The sequence below is a fragment of the Aspergillus foveolatus genome (assembly GCF_047715535.1).
Source record: "Aspergillus foveolatus strain CBS 279.81 unplaced genomic scaffold BDW70scaffold_43, whole genome shotgun sequence".
NCBI lineage: Eukaryota > Fungi > Ascomycota > Eurotiomycetes > Eurotiales > Aspergillaceae > Aspergillus > Aspergillus foveolatus.
The window spans coordinates 202,357-223,582 of NW_027396107.1; the positions used below are offsets into that span (position 1 = coordinate 202,357).

The 21,226-nt window shown below is 49.4% G+C and overlaps 8 protein-coding genes across 8 annotated transcripts; 4 read left to right on the forward strand and 4 right to left on the reverse strand.

The window, feature by feature from the left end:
• The first annotated feature begins 18 nt into the window (after nucleotides 1-18).
• BDW70DRAFT_87947 (B-type cyclin nimE) lies at nucleotides 19-2,453 on the forward strand. Its single transcript, XM_073745096.1, has 5 exons — nucleotides 19-220; nucleotides 290-388; nucleotides 487-1,713; nucleotides 1,770-1,908; nucleotides 1,959-2,453. The coding sequence occupies exons 2-5, from the start codon at nucleotides 380-382 to the stop codon at nucleotides 2,054-2,056; spliced, it is 1,473 nt and encodes a 490-aa protein (XP_073593904.1). The 5' UTR covers nucleotides 19-220; nucleotides 290-379; the 3' UTR covers nucleotides 2,057-2,453.
• A 46-nt stretch (nucleotides 2,454-2,499) lies between these two features.
• BDW70DRAFT_140562 (HIT-like domain-containing protein) lies at nucleotides 2,500-3,463 on the forward strand. The gene is made up of 3 exons (XM_073737644.1): nucleotides 2,500-2,810; nucleotides 2,887-3,013; nucleotides 3,077-3,463. Exons 1-3 carry the CDS (start codon nucleotides 2,550-2,552, stop codon nucleotides 3,352-3,354), a joined length of 666 nt encoding a protein of 221 aa, XP_073593905.1. The 5' UTR covers nucleotides 2,500-2,549; the 3' UTR covers nucleotides 3,355-3,463.
• Nucleotides 3,464-3,485: 22 nt separating this feature from the next.
• Nucleotides 3,486-8,935, reverse strand: BDW70DRAFT_151978 (putative histone deacetylase SIR2; the record flags this gene model as incomplete). The annotated part of the gene is made up of 11 exons (XM_073739370.1): nucleotides 3,486-3,530; nucleotides 3,592-3,716; nucleotides 3,794-3,999; nucleotides 4,052-4,953; nucleotides 5,083-5,223; nucleotides 5,943-6,122; nucleotides 6,178-6,732; nucleotides 6,782-7,095; nucleotides 7,158-7,399; nucleotides 7,722-8,331; nucleotides 8,476-8,935. The coding sequence occupies 11 exons, from the start codon at nucleotides 8,933-8,935 to the stop codon at nucleotides 3,486-3,488; spliced, it is 3,780 nt and encodes a 1,259-aa protein (XP_073593906.1).
• A 225-nt stretch (nucleotides 8,936-9,160) lies between these two features.
• BDW70DRAFT_169738 (RWD domain-containing protein) lies at nucleotides 9,161-10,115 on the forward strand (the record flags this gene model as incomplete). Its single annotated transcript, XM_073742760.1, has 2 exons — nucleotides 9,161-9,413; nucleotides 9,472-10,115. Exons 1-2 carry the CDS (start codon nucleotides 9,347-9,349, stop codon nucleotides 10,113-10,115), a joined length of 711 nt encoding a protein of 236 aa, XP_073593907.1. The 5' UTR covers nucleotides 9,161-9,346.
• A 212-nt stretch (nucleotides 10,116-10,327) lies between these two features.
• BDW70DRAFT_169740 (uncharacterized protein) lies at nucleotides 10,328-11,715 on the reverse strand (the record flags this gene model as incomplete). The annotated part of the gene is made up of 3 exons (XM_073742761.1): nucleotides 10,328-11,396; nucleotides 11,446-11,606; nucleotides 11,667-11,715. The coding sequence occupies 3 exons, from the start codon at nucleotides 11,713-11,715 to the stop codon at nucleotides 10,665-10,667; spliced, it is 942 nt and encodes a 313-aa protein (XP_073593908.1). The 3' UTR covers nucleotides 10,328-10,664.
• A 409-nt stretch (nucleotides 11,716-12,124) lies between these two features.
• Nucleotides 12,125-13,052, reverse strand: BDW70DRAFT_87981 (E2 ubiquitin-conjugating protein MMS2). The gene is made up of 5 exons (XM_073745098.1): nucleotides 12,785-13,052; nucleotides 12,639-12,718; nucleotides 12,442-12,567; nucleotides 12,307-12,386; nucleotides 12,125-12,256 (listed from the first exon to the last, which is right to left on the reverse strand). The coding sequence occupies exons 1-5, from the start codon at nucleotides 12,861-12,863 to the stop codon at nucleotides 12,196-12,198; spliced, it is 426 nt and encodes a 141-aa protein (XP_073593909.1). The 5' UTR covers nucleotides 12,864-13,052; the 3' UTR covers nucleotides 12,125-12,195.
• Nucleotides 13,053-13,285: 233 nt separating this feature from the next.
• Nucleotides 13,286-19,102, forward strand: BDW70DRAFT_88002 (putative endosomal peripheral membrane protein (Mon2)). The gene is made up of 6 exons (XM_073745099.1): nucleotides 13,286-13,461; nucleotides 13,519-13,585; nucleotides 13,640-13,813; nucleotides 13,863-14,069; nucleotides 14,128-14,216; nucleotides 14,266-19,102. Exons 1-6 carry the CDS (start codon nucleotides 13,384-13,386, stop codon nucleotides 18,778-18,780), a joined length of 5,130 nt encoding a protein of 1,709 aa, XP_073593910.1. The 5' UTR covers nucleotides 13,286-13,383; the 3' UTR covers nucleotides 18,781-19,102.
• Nucleotides 19,103-19,424: 322 nt separating this feature from the next.
• Nucleotides 19,425-21,141, reverse strand: BDW70DRAFT_151983 (vacuolar protein sorting-associated protein 26; the record flags this gene model as incomplete). Its single annotated transcript, XM_073739371.1, has 5 exons — nucleotides 19,425-19,633; nucleotides 20,035-20,151; nucleotides 20,270-20,294; nucleotides 20,350-20,822; nucleotides 20,922-21,141. The coding sequence occupies 5 exons, from the start codon at nucleotides 21,139-21,141 to the stop codon at nucleotides 19,425-19,427; spliced, it is 1,044 nt and encodes a 347-aa protein (XP_073593911.1).
• Nucleotides 21,142-21,226: the final 85 nt, after the last annotated feature.

A 21,226-nucleotide genomic window follows, 5' to 3' on the forward strand; every position in this document is an offset into this window, starting at 1 on the left:
TCATAATTACTCTTGCAGACTCCTCTATACCCTATTTCACAAGCCTTTTTGCTTCGCTTGACGTGCTGCGCGTCCCTGGATATACGTGTCGAACCCGATTGACATCAACAAACCTCATATACACCAAGGTCCGAAAGATTTGTCCCACATTCTTCTCGGTTCATCTCATTGCTCTTGCATTATCTCGACCGATTTCTCGAGGTCGACATATTTGCGTCTGGTACGTGCACCATTGCTGTTGTTGCCTGGGTATCTGGGTCCACCGTAGGGAATGCTGACTGAACTCCAGCGACGTGCACAGTTACTGAACCCAGGCATTATCTTAATTTTGATATAATCTGTCGAGGGCTTTTCCTGCTCCTCGTCCTCTCTCTTCGCTATGCCTCCGGTAAGTTTCCTCTGAATTTGACGCGTTACAATGGGTCTCACAACTGCTTCACCCTGTCGACGCGACTTCCTGTGGCTAACACAATGGTTTCTGCTTAGGCTCGAAACCTCCGAACGCGAGGCACCATGAATGAAAACGACGAGAATGGTCCCTCAACGCGTCTTACTCGCGCCAAAGCCGCCGCCCTGACAACAGACGCTCCTGCTGCCAATGGTGCCCTCAAGAAACCCCTTCAGACAAAGAAAGCCGCCACTGGCACCAACGGCACACAAAGAAAACGTGCTGCGCTTGGTGATGTTAGCAATGTCGGAAAGGCGGACAATGGCGAGACCAAGGACGCGAAGAAGGCCACATCCAAGACCGGCCTTACATCAAAAGCTACCATGCAATCGGGGGGTGTTCAAAAGCTCAGCCGTAGCAACCTATCTCGTACCGCCCTCGGAGCAAAGGACAACAATGTAAAGAAATCTGCCACAGAGGCAAAGCGCCCTGGAAGTGGGTCTGGTATGGGAAGCGCGATGAAGCGCACATCCAGCCAAAAGTCTCTACAGGAAAAGACCATCCAGCAAGAAGAGCCTCCCCGCAAGAAGGTCGACATTGAAAAGGTCGTGGAAAAGCAGACTGAGGCCGTCTCGGTTAAGGAGAATGTTAAGGCAGGGACACAAACAGGAGAACTTGAAAAGCCTCAAGATTTCGTTGCCGACCTAGACACTGAGGACCTGGACGATCCCTTGATGGCTGCTGAATACGTGGTGGAGATATTCGATTACCTTCGCGAGCTGGAGATGGAAACATTGCCAAACCCTGATTACATCGATCACCAGCCAGACCTTGAGTGGAAGATGCGCGGCATCCTAGTCGACTGGCTCATCGAAGTTCACACTCGCTTCCGTCTTCTTCCTGAAACGCTTTTCCTTGCCGTCAACATTATTGACCGTTTCCTCTCTGCCGAAGTGGTCGCCTTGGACCGTCTCCAGTTGGTTGGTGTTGCTGCCATGTTTATTGCTTCCAAATATGAAGAAGTTCTCTCCCCCCATGTCGCCAATTTCAGCCACGTCGCCGACGAGACCTTCTCTGATAAGGAGATCCTGGATGCCGAACGTCATATTCTGGCCACGCTTGAATACAACATGAGCTATCCCAATCCTATGAACTTCCTGCGCCGGATTTCAAAAGCAGACAACTACGACATCCAAACGCGTACTCTTGGAAAGTACTTGATGGAGATCAGCCTGCTTGATCACAGGTTTTTGGGCTACCCTCAGAGCCAAATCGGTGCAGCAGCCATGTACTTAGCTCGTCTGATTTTGGACCGTGGTCCTTGGGTATGCTCCACTAAGTATTGATCATGATGGGATTTCATGCGCTAACTGATGCATAGGATGCCACTCTTGCCCATTACGCTGGCTACACCGAGGAAGAGATTGACGAAGTTTTCCGGTTGATGGTTGACTACCTCCACCGTCCCGTCTGCCACGAAGCATTTTTTAAGAAATATGCAAGCAAGAAGTTCCTTAAGGGTAAGGTTTTTATCCTAAATATTCTTGTTCGTGCGCTAACGTCTGAGCAGCCTCTATCATGACACGGCAGTGGGCCAAAAAATACCACCATCTGTACATTGACAGCGCGCTCACAGAGCCGTACAACTCCATCAAAGACAACGAATAGAGAAAAGTGGTCTTCGACAGTCTGCGTATTCGTTATCTGAGGCTAGGAGTTGGTTGATTTATGTTGGCATTTTGTTTGTGATGGGTTAGGCAACTCTTGCATATGTTTACGACTGCATCCTGGTTCAATTGCGGACATTGGCATTCTTCGGTTTCTCGGGGGGGTGTCTGGCGCTTTTTGTTTTAATGGCTTGTTTCTATTCACTTCTCTATAACTTCTTGGTGTCTCCGGGATACTTCTCCTTTGCTTAATGAACTTTTCTGACGTTCAGCAATACTACATATTATCATATTCTACCGAATCGGAGGACAGTGGCCATGTTAGGTTTGAGCTGGTATGGCGGCGTTGATGTTTAGAAGATTCTCTATATTTTTAGCGGGGCCCGGCAGCAGCCGAGGTTCGCAGTCTACTGTACCTCCATACCTACCACCATTTTCTAGACTGTTGATTCTTCTTTTATCATCCACTATTCCAGCAAAATCTGTTACAGAGGATGTCTCCAGCATGTCCCTTCTGTAGCATAGCCGCTGCCTACCCGCCAGTGCGCCCATCCGCACATCTCCAACCAACGGACTCCACGCTCTCAGCAGCTACACCAACCCCAGGCGAAGATGGCCACGCCTTCATTGTACTTTCAACAAAACATGTTCTTGCGTTTTTGGACATAATGCCCCTCACGCGCGGTCATATTCTCGTTGTCCCGCGCCGCCATTATGAGAAGCTAACTGAAGTGGGGGTTGGTGTCAGTCGGGAGGTATGGTATCCGATAAGCCCATGTTGAATGATATTTTGCAACTCCATGGTGAATAAATTCATTAATGTAGGCTTAGCTCGGAACTTGGCTTCCCATCCTCTCTCGCGCCGTGATGAGGACCGTATTTGGTGAGAGTGAAAGCCAAACCACAGATGGTACTACTACAGATCCAAGCTGGAACTGGAACGTCGTCCAGAATAACGGTATTTTTCTCTTTTCCCATTTCTGTACGAGCATCTGAATGCTAAAGTGATGATATGTAAAAGGTGTCGGGGCTGCCCAGGTCGTTCCGCACGTCCACTTCCACATCGTGCCTCGACCGCCGTTAGGCGCGGCGGGCACAGCGGCCAAAATGAGTTTTGTGATGTTCGGCCGGGGGAAGAGAGAGGATCTGGACGATGAGGAGGCGGAGAAGTTTATTGCTGATCTGAGGATGGAGATTGCCAGGGAGGTCGAAAGGGTTAGATCGGTAGAGGGGGTAGATCTTGAGGAGGAGTTTACTGAAAAAGAAGGATTTGAACGGGAAGGGAAGGGGAGGTTGTGAGCCTGGAAGATGAGCGAAACTTGCTGCTACCTTTCCCTTCACAGATGTCATATATTGGACAATGGCCTCATCTCGGAATACAGGGGTTATAGATATTGGGTGTTTATTGAGTAAGTTATATATTGTGCATGTCATTGGGAAGCCGGACCTGAGCTTTTGGGATTTTTCATGAAATACTTTTGGAAGGTTAGGACGTGCCCCAAATAGAGAAGTAAGAGTGGGAAAAAGCGGACATACAATTCTCCTGAAAGCATTCAAATCATCGGCCGACACACCAGCGGCATCATCCTTCCGCCGCCCCGATGATACGTCGGACAATACGCCCTCTGGGAGTCTCCGGTATGTGATAAGACGTCTTGACCCTAATAAAGAAATCGAAAACATTAATCGGTGCTCATTTAAGTGATAAATTATTCGGAGCATTTTTCAAGATACTTACAGTTGTTGAACGGCTGGACGGAAATGCTAATAACTTCGAGATTTTCCTGCATGGGGACAGAGAGTTCTGCCTCTTCCTCGCCGGATGTTGGCATCCACATGCATAAACGCCCACCGGTGACGAGAGTACGTGCTGCAAAGTTGAGGATGTCGTTCATCATGGCTTCGAAGCCGTAGGGTTTCTTCGGCGGGATGTAGCCGGGTCGACTGGGAAAGATCAGCAAGCACGGCGTGGGTCAGACCTGAGAAGAGGACATACCGATGCGCAGGAACCCCGTCGATAATGAGCTCCTCCTTAAGACGGCTAGTATCCCGCGACCCAAGTACCCGTAGACCCTCACGAACACCATAAGGTGGATCGCAGACGATCCCATCTAGAAACTGCTTGCCCAATAGCGGCGTATTGGTCAAGTCTGAAGTAAAACAATCGCCGAATTTGCTGCTGATTCCGTACTGCTGGAAGTTCAACTGTACCCCCGTCATCTTCCATTTATGCATCTCCTTCCCACGGAAGCTCCGTCCATCAATATCAGAGCCTAACGTGATTGCTCCGAAATGCGCCGCTGCAACACAGAAACTGCCCGTCCCGACGAAGGGATCATAGAATAATTTTCCCGGCGCTGCATTAGCCATATTGGCAGTAATCAGGCTCAGCTCCGCATCCATAGAGGTGGTACTGATATAGCGTCGCTTCTTTAGATCATACTTATTCACTACCTCACGACTACTCTCCGCAAGCTTGCGCGCCAGGTAAATATTCACAGGAATCGAATCCAGCTTGGGCGGCAGTGGATGCTGCGACATTCCAGCAGCAGCGGTAGGGTTATGCGTGCGATCGTAGTACTGCTCCATGACCCAAAAGTCTTCCTCAGCATTTTTCATTGAGATGGGCCCCTCAAAGCCCAAATACGAGAACGACTGGATAATCTCTGTCTTTTGGGCCGAGCTACGCTTGCCGGCGAAGCTTTCCACGTTAAATTTGAAGGATGCTTGCTTGTACTGCTCCCAGAGGTGCTGCGTCCGCCTGCGGACGTCGGCATGCAGGGCCTCGTAGGTAGTACCGTGGCCCCAGAGCTCGAAGATGTCCCTTGCTAGAATGCTGCGGGAAATGAGAATACGCGCACTTTCTTCATTTGCAAGCCGGACGATGCAGTACGGAGACTGGAAAGTATTAGTTTATGATATTAATCCTTCCCAGTGTTAAGAGAGGGGCATTTCAGTATAGCCCCGCACTCAGCTAAGAAAAACGCTTTCGTGACATCGGAGAAATCCTGAAGACATAACACTCACTATCTGGTCATAATGAAGGATTTCGAGATCAATATTGTGTAAGTTGGCCAGTGCCTGAAGTTCCGGTTGTCGGAAGGTTTCATGGGTTTGAGCGAAGCGGATAAGGTACTCCATCCTTGGTGCAGCGCTTAGAGTCCTAAGCTGGTAGCTGGAATAATTTCCTGTGAAAGTAAATTAGCAGGAATCGTGGTATGGATTGTACTGTGATCTGTTGGGCAAGGATGTGGCGCTGTGGATTGAGATGGAGGTTGGAATGAGATTTTTTTCTCCCCAAAGAATAAAACTGGGACGTACGCCAGGGAGACGGGCTTAGAATGACCAACATCAAGACACACTTCTACCAATATTCGAGTGACCAGAAAGAATTTAAGTTGAGAGAAGCAAGTCACTGTCGGAGAAATTGGTATGTTCACGCAACCACAATCGTTCTATAACATACACGTAAATGCCCTATATCCTTTCGGCATACGTACATGGGAATCTCTCGACATCAATAGAATCAAAATAAACGAAAAGGATTATCATAGCCAAGCACTCTTCCAGCCTTCAAAAATATCATAACATGACGCCATCCTCAGTAAAGACAGACCAAGCGCAAGAACCAGCTGACCAGAAACTCCACCGCTATGCTATCCGCTAACCTTGAATACATGTCGTGAGCCGTATCCGAAAACTGGAGTGACGTCGACCTTTTCGTCTGGGGATATCATCTCATGCTTCAATTCCCAACCAGCCCTACGGCAGAGCTCGGACACCACTACATCGCAGTCGCCTAACAAATCGATATCAAAGTTCGTATGTGCTACGGGCTGCGTGGGAAGTTAGCAGCACAATTCATAGCACTGGGGTCTGAGACGTACGGTACGGGATATGTATATTTGAGGTATGTGAGGTGGCAGCACGCCTGGAACCTCCGCAACGGGTGCTACTTTCAGAGACGTCCCAATGACAATGACCAAATCCACCTTGTCTCGGTCATGGTGCAGGAGACGGCGCCCAAACTCGTCGGGGAGATCTTCCCCAAAGAAAGTGATGTCCGGCTGAGCGAGTGAGTTAGTGATCGGTTCAGAAGTAAAGCCGGTCTCGCCTACTAACCTTCATTACCCCTGGCGTCGGTATCTCGTAGTCCTCCCCATCAGAGCTGTCTTCTCCACTTTTACTTCTATCCTTGTGAGCACCAGTGCTGTTGCGCTTCCGCTTCTGTCCTTGTGGTTTCTGCGAATCTTCGGCAATGCGCTTGCGGCACTGTGCGCATTCAGGAACCAAACCTTTTCTTATATCATCATAGAGTTCGTCCCCAGCAACCTTGTATTGACATTTGACACAAGTGGCTGTGGCAAAAGAGCCGTGGCATTGTACAATATTTTCAGGGAGCACGCCTGCGTTGGCCTCGATATTGTCAATATTTTGGGTGTAGTTGGTAAGCAGCTTTCCCTTATCCTGAAGCAACCGGATAAACCCATGAGTTGGTGAAAACTTCTTTTCAGTCGGAAGGATATCCTTCGCAATTGAGTAAAAAATACCCGGGTCCTCGCGGAAGATGCGAATATCAAAGACTTCTTGAGGATCATTTAAGCCAAGGTTTTCCAGCTTTGAGTAAAGGCCAGTGTCCTTGGACCTAAAGTCTGGAATTCCAAGACTCGTTGAAATCTACTGCCATCAGTACATTGGATACTCCAGAATTTAGCGCGGCACTTACGCCTGCACCCGTCAGGACAATAATATTCTTTGACTCCTTGAGAAGTTTCACGGCATCGTCAACCGAGTTGTATTGTGGCAATTTTTGACGTCTCGCAAACTCCCGAGAGATAGCGATCGCAAGTAACGGATGGTAAGCCTCGTCCGGTGCACCTTCGAGAAAAGATGGAGGAAGAATCCCAAAGGCAGTACAAAGCTTCTTCGCGGTCACCGTGTCGCGAGCAATCGTCTCCTCCACGAATTGCGCTTTGCCAACTTCATGCAGCCTTTTCCGAAACTCAATAGCCTCCTCGAGGGTACAAGCTCCGGGGATTGCTAATTCAAGGGACGTAGTCAGTGATTTGGGCTTCGGCTAGTGCATATATCTAGTTACTTACTTCCGTCGCGAAGTTGGTCATCGCGAATCATCTGGATGGCATCCTCGTAAAGGGACTGAGTCTCCCACTCATCATCCAGCGCATCGCTGTCAGACTCGTACTCGGACTGCGAGTTTGAACCCTTTTCCTCCGTAGTGGCGTTCTCTTGCGGGAGGCTTCTTTCCACCTCCGCGGCCTCGATCTCCACCAGCGGAGCCTTCAACGGCGGGCTCTCCCCACGGGGCGCTGAAGCAAGGTCCATCCTGGTGATGGGATTGAGCAACCTTCAGCAGCCTCTGGATATGCCGACTGAATCACTCACATTGAGCTTTTCGCCACGCCATTACAGGACGAGTGGCTCTGCACCATTGTACGGGAAACGTGATCGGGGAAATATTGATCCGTCTTATTCCGATATGGATCACGTCTTATCTCCAGCTGATAGCGGATCTCAGTATCAGGCATTTTAGGAAGTGGAGTGTGAACAAGACAACTTTTCTGTTTGGTATCATTATGGACATTCGTTCTATAATCAATTACGAGTCGGCCATCTCATGATCACTGTCGGACTCAATCCCCTCCCACTCCTCTTCACCTTCACCCTCGCCATCTTCGACGTTGCTGTCGTCTTCAATCTCTTCCCCCAGCTCCTTGTTCATAGCCTCCACTAGCTCGAGAGCATGCTCTTTCAACCTTTCATCCTCGTACTGAACAAGATCATACAGCGTCAAACTCTGCTTGAGCCACTCTCTACTGGCCACAAGCGATGCATGCCTCTTAGACTCCGGCGTCTCATTTGACTCCGCTTCGGGATCTCTCGGGGCTTCCCCTATTTCGGCCAAAAGCTGGAGACACCAGCCTCCTAGGTACCACGCCTCCACACTCTGGTCGTCTTCCAAAATCAAGCGCTCGAGCACTTCTAGCGCCTCCAGCAACATGGAGACCTCCATTAGGAGACGAGAAAGACTGATTCTCGTTGGGAAGTCAGGGACATGCGGATCTTCTGGGGGCAAATCTTTCCATAGCTCAAGACTTCTTGAAAGTGCTGCCCGCGCATCGTCCTCTCTTAATTGCGAGATTCGAATAGACGCCAGCGTCTGGAGGACTTCGGGAGAACTGGGCTGAACTAGAAGGGCTTCCGTGATCAGGTTCTCACAACGGGATTCCGCATCTTCCTCCCATCTAAGAACGTCAGCTTGAGAAAAGACTCGGGAGAAAGCAATAAAAACCAGGGGCACCTACGAAAGATCTGTCATATAGATCTCTGCAACGCCGCAAAGGGCATTTGCCATCTTCCTTTTCTTCTCTTCCAACTCCAATGCTTGTGCAGGGCCGTTACCCGCTTCGAGTTGTTGAATAACGCTCCTAAGAGCCCCCACCCCTTTCTCAAACCACTGAACACTATCCTTCCCACCAAGTTCACTCAATTGAGCCAGCCAAAGGAACTTCTCAGCGCCGCCTCCCTCAGACTCAGGGATAGAACCGGTTGGATCAAGCTCGACCGCCTGTAGAAAATGTTTCCTTGCGAGGTCAATCTCGCCTAACTCAACGTAAATCTCCGCAATCGTATTCAAACCTGAAAGCTGCGCGGGGGAATTGAACGGCGCAATCTCGAGCGCCTGCTGGGCTATCGAAAGCGCAGCATCGGCTTGTCCGGTCTGGAGAAGTATTGTCGCTTGCTCGAGAAGCTTCATAGGGTCTTCGTTCATCTTCCGTTTTGAGATCGAGCCGCCGGCGCTCAGGACGGACTTTTCGCGGGTTTTGGAAGCTTTCTTCTTGTGAGGCCTGGGCTTCCCCATGGTATGGCTGCCGTAATAAAGAACGTACTATGTATGACGCCCCAGTAGATGATGGCCTTTCCTGAAGAATAATTATATATTCAAGTATTTCTCGAAGATCGCTCGCATAAAAGATTCATGTATTCCCCGATTTGGGTGGAACAATTTTGGTCGCTTTTATTATCTGTTTGTTCGGTTTGCAGGAGGGTCCGGCGGTGATCTGGTTCAGTCAACAGAATTGAGCCGGGCCATTTCCAGCTCGAGATCTATGTTAAGCAACCTAAATAATTGTCTTTATAGACTATATCCTCGCCGTGGCCTTCTTTCTTATTTTATTTTTTCCTGAAAATACCCTCTCTGTACATACTACGGTAGTAGTCAATTTCTCTTTGTACAAGCTGCAGGATACCCCTCCTCGGTACTGAAGCCAAGATGGGTCGCGAGGACCAGATCGAAGAGCGCGAGGTGCTCGATTCCATCTTCCCGGAAGAAATTACAGGTACAACATCATTGACAATTGATCAGCCAGAAGGTTGACGGGTGCTGACCCAATGCAGATGTGTCGGACACTTCATACCGGATATCAATCACGCTCGACGCTCCAGACAACGACGAACAAAGCCAAGAAGCCGAACCTCCTATCCTTATCCTCCAAGTCACCTATCCTGAAGACTACCCTGATGTTGCGCCAGAACTAGACCTCACTGCCCCACCAAATGCCGCCAAACACCCCCGCCTAGATATTACTGAGGATCGGGACCGACTCCTCGAAGCTCTCCAGCCGACTATCGAAGAAAACATGGGCATGGCGATGGTATTCACGCTTGTTAGCGCGCTTAAGGAAAGTGCCGAGTTACTCATGGTGGAACGCGTGAATGCTGTGCATGCGGTGCAGGAAATGGAGGCTGCGAAGGCGGAGGAGGAGGAGAATAGGAAGTTCCAAGGGACTGCCGTGAACAGGGAAACATTTTTGGAGTGGCTAGATAAGTTTAAGAAGGAGATGGAAGAGGAGGAGAGGAAGAGGAGGGAGGAGAAGGAGGCGGAGGAGAAAAAGGCGAATAAAAAGGGGCCTGTCAAAGAGGAGAAGAAACTTACGGGGAAGCAGCTTTGGGAGAGAGGGTTGGCTGGGAAAGCAGACTTTGATGAGGAGTATGAGGATGCTATGCCGGCTGCTGTGGATAAGATGAAGATAACGGCGTAGGATATCTCTCCTGGAATATATTCTATGTGACGCCTATGCGATGCGGAACTTTTATGCTCCATGAAGCGCGACTTCATGCTAGATGCAAGCTAATATTGTACATGGAAGTAAACTTCATGATAAGGGGGCGGGACATGCTTGAGGTTACATAGGAAACCCTCCCGAACGACGGTTCATGATCTAAGTCAGATGTTTATCACAAACCTAAATAACCCATGAGAATTGCCTGATAGGTACATTCTGCCGGACGGCAGTGATCGTTTGCTTTTCGAAGGCTGGCGGACGACCTAGCACGTTCGGTAGTTCCAGCAGCGGCCTGCACGCCAGAACATGCACTGTGCATAGTCAATGATGCTGTACAAGAAGCACATCGTGTTTGTTGACCGGGCATCAACCCAGCGGCTGCGGCATGCAATGAAGACCACAAGCTACCCAACTTGATTGTGAATTTTCCGCAACAATAGCCTCGGGATATCTGTCCATGGCAGGCGTGAGGATGAACCTTCAGTTAGAGTAGATCTAAGCGTGATATTGTGCGAAGAGACAATCTCAGGTCTCAGCCGATATGTTTAGCTTCTTCAGAATATTTTTCCTGCTCAGCACCATTCTCTTTTTTCTGTCCTCTTCGTCATGGTTCCCCTCTTTAGCATGTTTCTCCTCTTCAGCTTTCTGCTCCTCTTCGGCTAACTTGCGCTCTGCAAGGACAATTTCCCACATGGAGCGCGCAAGCGCCTGCTTCCGTCGGTTATCCTCGCCTATGCGACGATAGACTTCGTCAAAAGCGGCGCGAGGCGCGCTAGACCACCTTTCTTCGCCTTCCCCCCTCCCGTTCGTCAACTCGTCCCATTGATCTTCATCTTCGCCGAAGAGTACTTCCGGCTCCAGCCTTTCGCGACGCTCTACCAATTTCTGTCGTTCTGCGAGTTTTCTCCGTATCATGCGGCTGAGGGACTGTGGCTGCGGTTTCTTAATGCGCAGGAATGGAATACCGCTGGCATTAACCAGGACGGGCACACGACGCTTGCCGCTCACAGCAGGTCGAGGGCGCTCTAGTATAGAAGTTGCATCTGGATGCCGTTGAGCTGTCGCCTCCTGGAATCGCCGGTTTTCCTCCGCCCTTATTTGCTTTTTGTTCGGCTGCTTGACGGGACGAATGTGAGATAGCACGTTTTGAAGCTCTCTCTTCTGTTCCTTAGTTGATTGGGCTTTGGCAAGTATTCGCCACACAAGGCCAGTGTCATCTTCATTTCCTAGTGCAGCCGAGTCAATAAGGTCAAGTGCCTGACAATTTTAGCCAGCAGTCAATGCAAGGGGACAAATGGCTGCATACTTCGTATCCAGCCTTAAGCGCGTTCGCTGTCTGAGAGGGGCTTTGGAGGTTTTTATATTTGCGAAATCTTTCTCGAACGTGTGCCTGTGGAGAAACGAGTTCTGGCCGGCGCCGCTGTAGGTCCCTACATCGTAAAAGGAGCGCCCTGTAGAGTGCTAAGCCTAATAAAATGTGTTCTGTAAGTAGGGCTATATAAGATACAGGTGAGTAACTGAGCTTACATGCAACCCGATGGGCAGATGATTTCTTAGGGACAACCAGACTATGCATTCTTCTTTCCCTGTAGATTCGGAGTTCGGCCGGTGATGGCTGAGGAGGGCGATAAAAGATAGACCACGTCACGTGCAGCATACTAATAAATCCCTTCGACTCATTGTTGATACAACAAGAATTTTTTTATAGCAGTCCATACGTTTGATACAATGAAAGTTTATTCTCTGTCGGGTGTGAGTACCGTAGCTCTGCAATATTATATTCGTATGCCTGCCAGCCCTCAAGATTGCGATTCCAAACGCAATTCCAGAGTGCTTGCAAGGAGGATCTCTCTTTACACCGTGCTTGCTTATAGCACACCAAGAAGCCGAAGAAAGCTGATCGACTGCAGCTAGGCTTCGAAATGATAAGCCGATGTTTACCGTCACGCATAGACTACAACATGCTCTAATAAGTCAAGGAGTAGAAGCTAAAAACCCAGCATAAACCGACAGAGTACTCCGTTTTCGACTCGTGATGTATTCATGATGCAGAAACTTAGAAAGTCGAGCCCTCAGGAGGCTGAGGAAGCTTCTTATGTTGCGGTAAAGCCATGTACCTGGAAGTTTAAGATACCATTGCCAAAGTTTAGGACTACCGGGAACTTACCTTCGAAGTTCAATCAAGACTGTCTCCATAGTATAATCGCGCTTCCACTGGGCAAGACAGGGCAGCTTGGCGGGGTCAACCTAGGAGCTGTTAGCCTCGTCGACTGCTATTGCTTCGGTTTTGAGGAATTCGGACCTTGCCCGAGTGTGCATCGACACAAGGGAGGTTGATGCGCGAGATGAATTGTAGAGTCGGAGGTTGATCAGGATACTCGGGACCGCAATGAATGTTAAGACTGTATATCCTGTTTTCGTGGACGCTCTATAGTCGCGTGGTGCCAGTTTAGTACACTAGACCTCCAAGCATGGGACACGGATTGGTATGCGGCATACGTGAGGGGGCCCAAGGACGGTTCCGTTCCAGTTGCTCATCATCATATCCTCGCCATCAGCGAGACCATAAGAGCAGGCCTCTGTTAGAAAGGCAGTACTACATCAGCTTGGCTCTTACATCGAATAATTCTGTGCCTCTTGCTTACCTGCTCCCAAGCCCTTCTCGCCCTTTTCAAGCTCCTCCAGAAGCCTGAAGTTCCTGGGAACCTTTGCGTTTGCGGCCATTGTGATCTGGTGCTCTAGGGGGAAGTTATCGAAGTAGAATAACAACAAACGAGAAGCCTAAATAAAAGGTGAGGAGGGGCGTTAGGCGGAAGAAACTTGGATAATTCCGTCACAAAGTAAAAAGAGGGGCTGTCGTCACGGCCCTTATCCACCGATAAGATACTCGTGTAATTCAACTTCACCGCCTAATTCTACAGGAGAGCAGCTAGTGAATAGATACGGTAAGCACGTGCGGATAAATGCCTATCACGTGGAGATAATTATCTTGGCGCCAGTGATGCCACGGACGACTCGCCTTTGTTTATATACCTGGCCATCTTTTGACCTGTTGAGAGGCTGGAGAATGCTGGCCATTCATATTGCATCTGAATGGAGCTGAAGCTGCATTGCTAATACCTAGTTTAGCTCGTGTCTCGCCTGTGGGCAACAAGCAACTCATGAAGCTCGTGCTTTTGTCTTGATTGTCACCTTGTTGTTGGACAGGCCTTGGCCATGCGTAACTCGCAACATCTAGCCGGAAATGTCCTCTCAACTATTGCAGTCAGAACTGCTGAATCTCATTCAAGATTCAAAGAGAAAGAATGCCGACCTGCGAAATGTCTGCTCTCCTACCCTGAGATAGAATAGGTGTCAGCACACAGCTAACCAACTGTAGGCCGCTGAGGAGTCCCTCAATGACCTGAAGGCGCTCCCCTCCACCTCTGAGGCCCAAATATCCGCAGGTGAGCTGATGATTTGAATATTTTCCATTCATCGAGGCGCTAAGAAACAGCAAGACTTGTCGCGAAAGCCTCGGTTTGTTAATCCGTTTATACTGGCATGCCATACTCGCCATGCGAAGCTCGCCGGCATAGGGGTTGTCTGTCTCCAACGGCTTGTTGCTTCTAGATGTTTGCCGCCAGAACGGTTGAAGGATGTCCTTGGTGGACTGAAAGAGATCACAAATTTGAGTTAGTCTGAAACTTCGGCTATTCCCACACTGAGACTAATGTAGGGAAGCCCTGGATATCCAGCTGAAGATTTTGCAGACCCTGCCATCTTTATTGCAGCACTATTCTAATGACTTGGGTGGTGAACTCCTTGTAACGACACTTGAGATATGTGCCACTCTACAGTCGAGCAAGACCCTCGCGGTCTCGAGTACCGCAGCTGCTACACTCCAGCAGCTCGTTGTTTCCACCTTCGAGCGGGTATCAATGGAAGACAGTGAGTCTCGTGCTTCTAGACGCAGAATAACCGTCCCGTGTGCTTAATACTTTCTCAGAGATGCCACAAGAATCTCGGCCAACAACCACAGTCAACATTGATAGTGGTTCCGTGAGAATTGGGTATTTTGCCATGGATGCACTACAAGTGAGTCACCAAACTCCCTGACCAGATCTAGCTGGCCTGACCTCTCAAGGTCTTGGATGATCTTTGCCGCCTTGTGGATGGTGAACAGTTGCACTTCCTGCGAATCAAGTCGTTGTCTCCAGCATTTACTTTGGAACTCATCGAAAGTGTTCTCCTTAACAGTGGCCAACTATTTGTTGACCATCCTGAACTCACGCAAGTGCTACGGGCCCGCCTGATTCCCATGACCGTTAGGTATCTCTCGGAAAGGCATAGCTTCTCCCACACAGTCCGGATCGCGAGAATTCTTCTTATTCTTCTCAAACGATATTTATCACTAATCACAGCAGAGTGTGAAATGGCGCTGGTGCTCTTGATACATTTACTTGAGCCTGATGGAACGGCATCATGGAAACGGGTGCTCTGTATGGAGATGTTTCGCGGGTTATACGCCGAACCAGGGCTCGTCAGGATCATCTATTCATTATACGATAAAGTGGAAGGGCGGAAGAATATCCTTCGAGACCATATGGCTTCTCTTGTCCGATTAGCATCTGAGAAACCTTCTTTGATTGGCGTGAGCAGCCGCTCAACGGCACCGTCAAATCCAGAGCACTCAAGATCCATCACTGAAGAGCAAATAACTCTTGAAGTTGGAGGGGTTGCAGGAGTCATTGGAACAACCGTTCCGTCCAATGATACTAATATGCCGGGTATCAGCAATCAATGGAGTATAGTTCGCTCACCCTACCTAGAGCTGCTCGATAAAATCGAACCTCCACTGCCACCTGACACATACATATACAGCTTGGTGCTAAACTGCGTAAGCGCCTTTGCTGAAGGTCTCGCCAAGTTTATACTTCCACTCACAGTGCCTGATCTGAAACCGAAGCGGAAAAACCGTATTGCTGGCGAGCGAAATGGGGCCTCTACCGCGTCATCGCCCGATTTACACAGGGAGAATTCTCTCAAACGGTCGAAATCGACTAAAAGATTTCCTGTCCCTATCAATCCCCTCGAGTTGGAATCTCACCCTCAGCTTTCGGCGATCCAGGCCTGTGCCGGGATTGTTGAAGATTGTTGGCCAGCTGTGCTCGCAACGTGTTCAACATTTCTATATGCAACATTAGACGATGACTTTTATCACAACCTCGTCCGTTCCTTCCAGAAGCTAACCCACGTTGCTGGTCTTCTTCGGCTCTCCACGCCTCGAGACGCTTTTCTGACCACTCTTGGAAAGGCCTCTATGCCGGCTGACACGAGCGTTGCCAAGCCCATGAGCCCGGTAGCAACACCGGGCACTCAACAAAACGACCCTATGGAACAAAAACACAAAGGCAAGGAAGTTTCTTATAGTACCCCCCAAACACCAATGGAGGGGTCGTTAGCGCCGATGAGTGACCAGGCCTTGTCTCTCAGCACAAGGAATCTTCTTTGCCTACGTGCACTTCTCAATCTAGGCATTGCTCTCGGTCCGACTCTTGATCAACCTGCTTGGTCGATCGTCCTTGGTACCCTTCAGGATACTGACTTGCTGGTTAATAAATCTTTGACGATGGCGCAAAGTTCAGCTGGTGGCACTGGAGAAGTCGTGGGCGTGAAAGGAAGCGGATCTCAGGGAAACCTGGGAACTGAAATTATGGCCGTGCAGTCCGCTTCTTCTAAATTGTTTGAGAGCACTACCGATTTCCCGGTGAACACTTTCCGCGACTTCCTGGTTGCGCTCTTGGACCTCTCTGCGACCACTGAGGAAGCAGCAGCATCTGAGACTTCAGAGATGACTGGAGGGCGAACACACTTGCAACCAAGCTCCGGTCGCATGCGCCGGTCGTCTCGTCGTGCTTCGCATGTGTTGGGCAAGTCTAGGATTCAAGAAGAAGAGCTGAAATTTGTTTTGGAAAGGGCACATAGCCTAGCCAAAGCGAACCTTGAAAGACTGTCATCGATGGGGGACAACGACCGGAGTGCCTGGCAGCTTCTGACAGACCGGCTTATGGCGACTGCCGCTAACGGAGAGATCAATCAAGATCTCCGTCTACGCGCGAATGAAGTCCTCAATGGCCTAGTTTTTGAGACCATGAAGCAAAAAGATAATGAAAGCGACGCAGACAGAGATGTGCGGCAGTTGAGAAACTTGGAGACACTTCAGTCTCAGGTCAACCTGCTTTACGAAACCACTGGATGCAAGTTAGGATCACCATCAACTTCGATAGTCGATGTTCATGAGCAAAGTTTGGAAACTTTGAAGAACGTCTTGGAGCAATACGCTGAGACCTTCGTTCAGTGCTGGACGGCAGTTTTTGGTCTCATCTCCAGCGTATTCGGCGAGCATACAGCAAAAGAGTGCCAAAACAGCTCAAAAGACGTCGAAGGGTGCAAGCGGGTGCTAATAGCCGACTCTCCTCGACTAATACAAGTAGCTTACAAAAGCCTGCAACTCATAGCTTCCGACTTTCTCTCGCAGCTACCACCTCCCTGTCGCCTTCATCTTGTGGAGTCCCTATCCAAATTCGCTCTGCAACAACAAGTTTTCAATATCTCGCTTACCACAACATCATCCTTCTGGAATGTCTCTGACTTTCTCCACGACCAGACTGGGCACTTCTCGCTTGAAACCTATGTAGACCTAACCGTCAGCGAGGAAGAGCTGGTTGCGTTAGCTAAAACGGGTGGTTCTTCTGCTTCGAGCAATGCACTCTGGTTACTACTCCTCTTGCGAATTGTGGATATCACGACGGATAGCAGGTCAGAAGTCAGAAACTGTGCTATTCATACCATACTAAGGATCTTCGATGCCTACGGTCAACAGCTTTCTCCCAAGGCCTGGTGTTTATGCTTGAATCGTGTCTTATTCCGAATGCTCGAGCAAATTGAGGCCACCTCCACTAGCATATTAATCAAGGGTGGAGGGGGTTCTGAGCCGAAAGCATGGATTGAGACTACGGTTCTTGTGATAAAAGGAATTTGCGACCTTATCACTAACTACTTTGAGATCATCGCGAAGGATGATAGGTTTGACCAGTCCTGGGAGCTATTGCTTGGTCACTTCCAAAAGCTGGCGAGCCGGCGCCTATTGGCATTCAGCCAAGCAGTCTTTTCAAGTCTGTCAAGCATTCTTTTGCGGGCTCAGTCGCCCACCGGCTTAAGCACAAAATCCTTGCAGTCAGCGTGGGCAGTTTGGTCCAACGGACATCCTACGGACAAGAAAGAAATGCTCGACTTGGATCAGCCTAATCAAGAAGCTGCTATTTCTTACTTGCAAAGTTTCCAGCAAATATATCGGCTGTACAAGGACAACCTGACGAAACAAGACATTGGAACCATCTTGCAACACATGAAGATGATCGTACGGAACTCAATAATTCCGAAATACTCGCCTGACGTCGATCGGCCATCAGTTTTGCAGATACTTGTCATTGACTGTGTGCGGATGATGTGCCTAGAAAAGGACGACTCTCAAGGACAGTTCATTCAATGTCTATCAGAATTTACGGATTATGCTCTAACAAGGTGGTCTCCGGATGATGATTCGAGAAAACCGACCTATGTTGCTTTCTCCAAGAGTGCCATAGATCTTCTCAGTTGGTATGTTGCTGAGTATGGCATTAAACAAGACATATTTGCGGACGGCTCTTTGTCCACTGCGTTGGAGCATCTCGCAGCTCCGATCATTCAGAGGTATGAATGGCCTGGCAAGGATAAAGAGCCCAGCATATGGCGAAAGTCTACTACAGCGCTGTTGAACATCCTGCGCGTAGCGATTCCTTACGTCGAGAAGCAGTATGGTACCGCAAGTGAAACCGAAGTATCTCGATTCTGGAAATGGGTAGCTGAAATTGTAAATGGCATTGTATCCGCGAGAGGGTACCGCACGGTACCCATTCCCGGACCTACTTTGCTATCAGACGAGGCCTTCGACATTGACACATTCTTGGCACTGAAATCCCTCATCATCCCATCGATCGGTGCACCAGTGATCCATGACGACATCCGGCGCAAGTTTGCATGCGCCCTCCTCCACTCCTCCTTCATCTACCTCCCGCAAAGACACGACCTGCCCGCCAAATACCGTGAGGATGGCTCACTTGAAGGCATATACTACATACGCCCAGGGCGGACCTTTGAGCCGCCGCCAACTACGCGAAGTAAGATGGCATACGCCGCGCTCGATACCCTGTTCGAACTTTCCTCTTCGCCCAGCCTAAGCCTGAGCACCGACGAAGAGACTGTCAACAGAACCTCCATCGCGCGTTCCATATCACCATACCTTATTCTCCGCTGCGCCGTCTCCTTGAAGGGCTATATCGCAGACCAGCCGCTACGCGGACTCATGCCTCAGCCCACCCCAGCGCGCAGGGCACTGTTGCATCTTCTCCGCGGTATGGTCGAGCTGCAAAGCGAACCATCTGCTATCCCGCCACCGCCTATGGCGAATGGCTTGGCGTGCAATTCGAGCCGCAAGAAACACCTAGAGTGGATTTATCCACTTGTTGTGCAGGCGGTGCAAGTGGCAGGTAAGGAACGGGGAGCGGGTGAGGTTTTACACTCTCTTAGCGAAGTGCTAAGGGTCGTTGGAACTGCCTGATCCATACCAGTACAGTCTGAGAAGTGAAATAGACATGACATTCTGTATACTTGCTTATTTTTGTTAGCGCCCGGTCCAGTCATATCGTACGAGTACGTACGGAAACTGTGCTGGTGATGTCTTGTAGATATTATATAGTACTCAAACCAACTGCAATGTGCATCGAAATATCCCTGTATAAGAAACGAATGTTCATTCTGTGATACGGAAGCAGTAGGCATGGATATATTCTTCCTTTATATACGGCCTGTATTAGGGGCATGATACGAATCGAACCCAGCGAACTGCCATATCATGGTCTAGGCCAGGGCCGATACGTGTCATATGCGTATGTGAGATTATTAAAATTAGAGAGTACGGTTGCAGACACCCGTTATTAGAAAACCACGATATTCGACACAAAGTTATCTCGAATTCTAGACGCCTGCAGACCCAGGGAAGTATAAAGAAATATAAGCGTATTTCAAACACTGACAAGCTAGAATAGAGAGTGGTAATCATGACAGGGCACAGCATACATATGAGAAATATACATAGTAGTCAGGCGAAGGGCGGGAGGGGGTATACGTCGATATTGGCTGATATCAACTGTATCAGTCGAAATCAGTGATAGGCATCTATAGATAAGAACGAGCAATCTGAGTTCAAGCCGCAGGAGGAGGTACAGCCTGGCTATTCACATGCTCTCGTCCCGGGCCCGCGGTCGCAGAGCCGGGCGGGAGCTGGTGTTGTTGTTGCTCTGCTGCTTGCTGCATCTGGATCTGCTGCTGTTTGGCGACTTCGGGCGTTGGGGGAATCTCGGGTGCGAGGCGGTGGAGGATGATTTCGGATTGTTTGAAGTAGCGACGGGCGTCTAGGGAAGGGACAAATGGGTCAGTTTGCACAGATATACAAGCAAAAATACAGCGGCGTGACGTGACTGTAAAAGGGTGAAATGATCGGAAAGAAGAAAAATGGGGACTGTGCAGGTGGATTCGACCACGTGAATTTGTTATGTTTAGCGTGGGGGTTTCCAGCCGGGGAGAGTCCGATGACTTGGTGCCTGCCAAACCCGGGCCGAATGCCGCGTGAGCGTTGAGTGGTCCGAAACCGTGTCAATTGCCGACGGCTATTGATGGGCTGGAAATTGAAGATTGGCGGTGTGATGGACAATAGACCAGGCGCCAACGCATATAGCTGGAGTAAAGCTTCAAGCACGAGTGCAGGGGTGTCAAGAGGAAACACATCTTGAGTGCGTGTAACCATTCAACGTACCTTCGTCAATGAGCACTAAACTCAAATAATACCGGGTTGAAAACTTCATGTTGACGTCTCGGAAGGTTGGGGTCAGGTCAAATCCACCAAGGAACAAACGGATAGGAATGGTTTCGCCTGTCGACGGTAAGCAAGGGTCATCTCCATATTCTCTCACAGGACTAGCTTCTATTTGAGGAAGCTCGAGAACCAGGGTTCCAGGTAATGAGCGCCTTGAGCGATGCGATGAGCTTACCTCTAGAAGGTGAACCATCCATAATCTGTGTTCGGTTTCAATCAGCAATAATTCAACGAATCAGCATTCTGACCACTAACCTCGAACCTCACCAGCGTCTCACTCTCGTTATATTCATTCGGCCGCGTCCCAGTCGTTTCTCGTCGGATAATCGACAACTCCATATGCTTGATTTTCAGGCGCACAAGTAGGAAATAGATGCGTCCCACGATCACATCCTTGAGGTGATACTTAGATTTTGAGTACTCAAACTCAATGTGCAGACAATCCTCGATACCGACATCCATCTTGATCGGGCTGTTGGTCTCTGGTGGCATGCGATAAGAGTAAACCCACAAGTCCTTTTCGCGGATTACGTCCGCCATGCGCCTGGATACCGTTACCCGGACAAAGTATCGTAGCTTCACATTAATGCCATTGTATGATTCGTACTGCTTCTCGACGTTCTTGAAGTTGAAGGGGAAGGTTTGCGGGTGCTGCAGCTCGCCGGGAGCCGCGAGTTCCTGTACCAGAGATAGGAATTCGTGGTGGTTGCCTCTGTCGTAGAATATTTCTATACTCGGGGAGTGCCGTATTAGCATTTGGGCGCAGGTTCTCCATTGCGACAGCTAGTTCCGCATGCAAAAGAAGGCATTCAGCTAGCTTCCCGTACCTATTGTACCGATAAACTGCACTTTGATGCCCGTGTGTTCCAGCCGTTTCCCATCCTTCGGTCTCACAGTCACAGCACCCTTGACTGATTCACCATCCATATACAAGGGCACTTTCTCCCGGTGGCCTTTGTCCAGTTTAACATCAACCATCTGGCGCTCGTCGCCATCTTCGAGAACAATGTCGATGTCGAGCGGGGTCGAGAAGAAGAGGGAAGTCATTGTGGATGGAACAGAATATGAATGAAGCTCAATTCTTTAATGTCGCTAGGCAGATCAAATAAACACTATGATAGGGAAAAGGGTG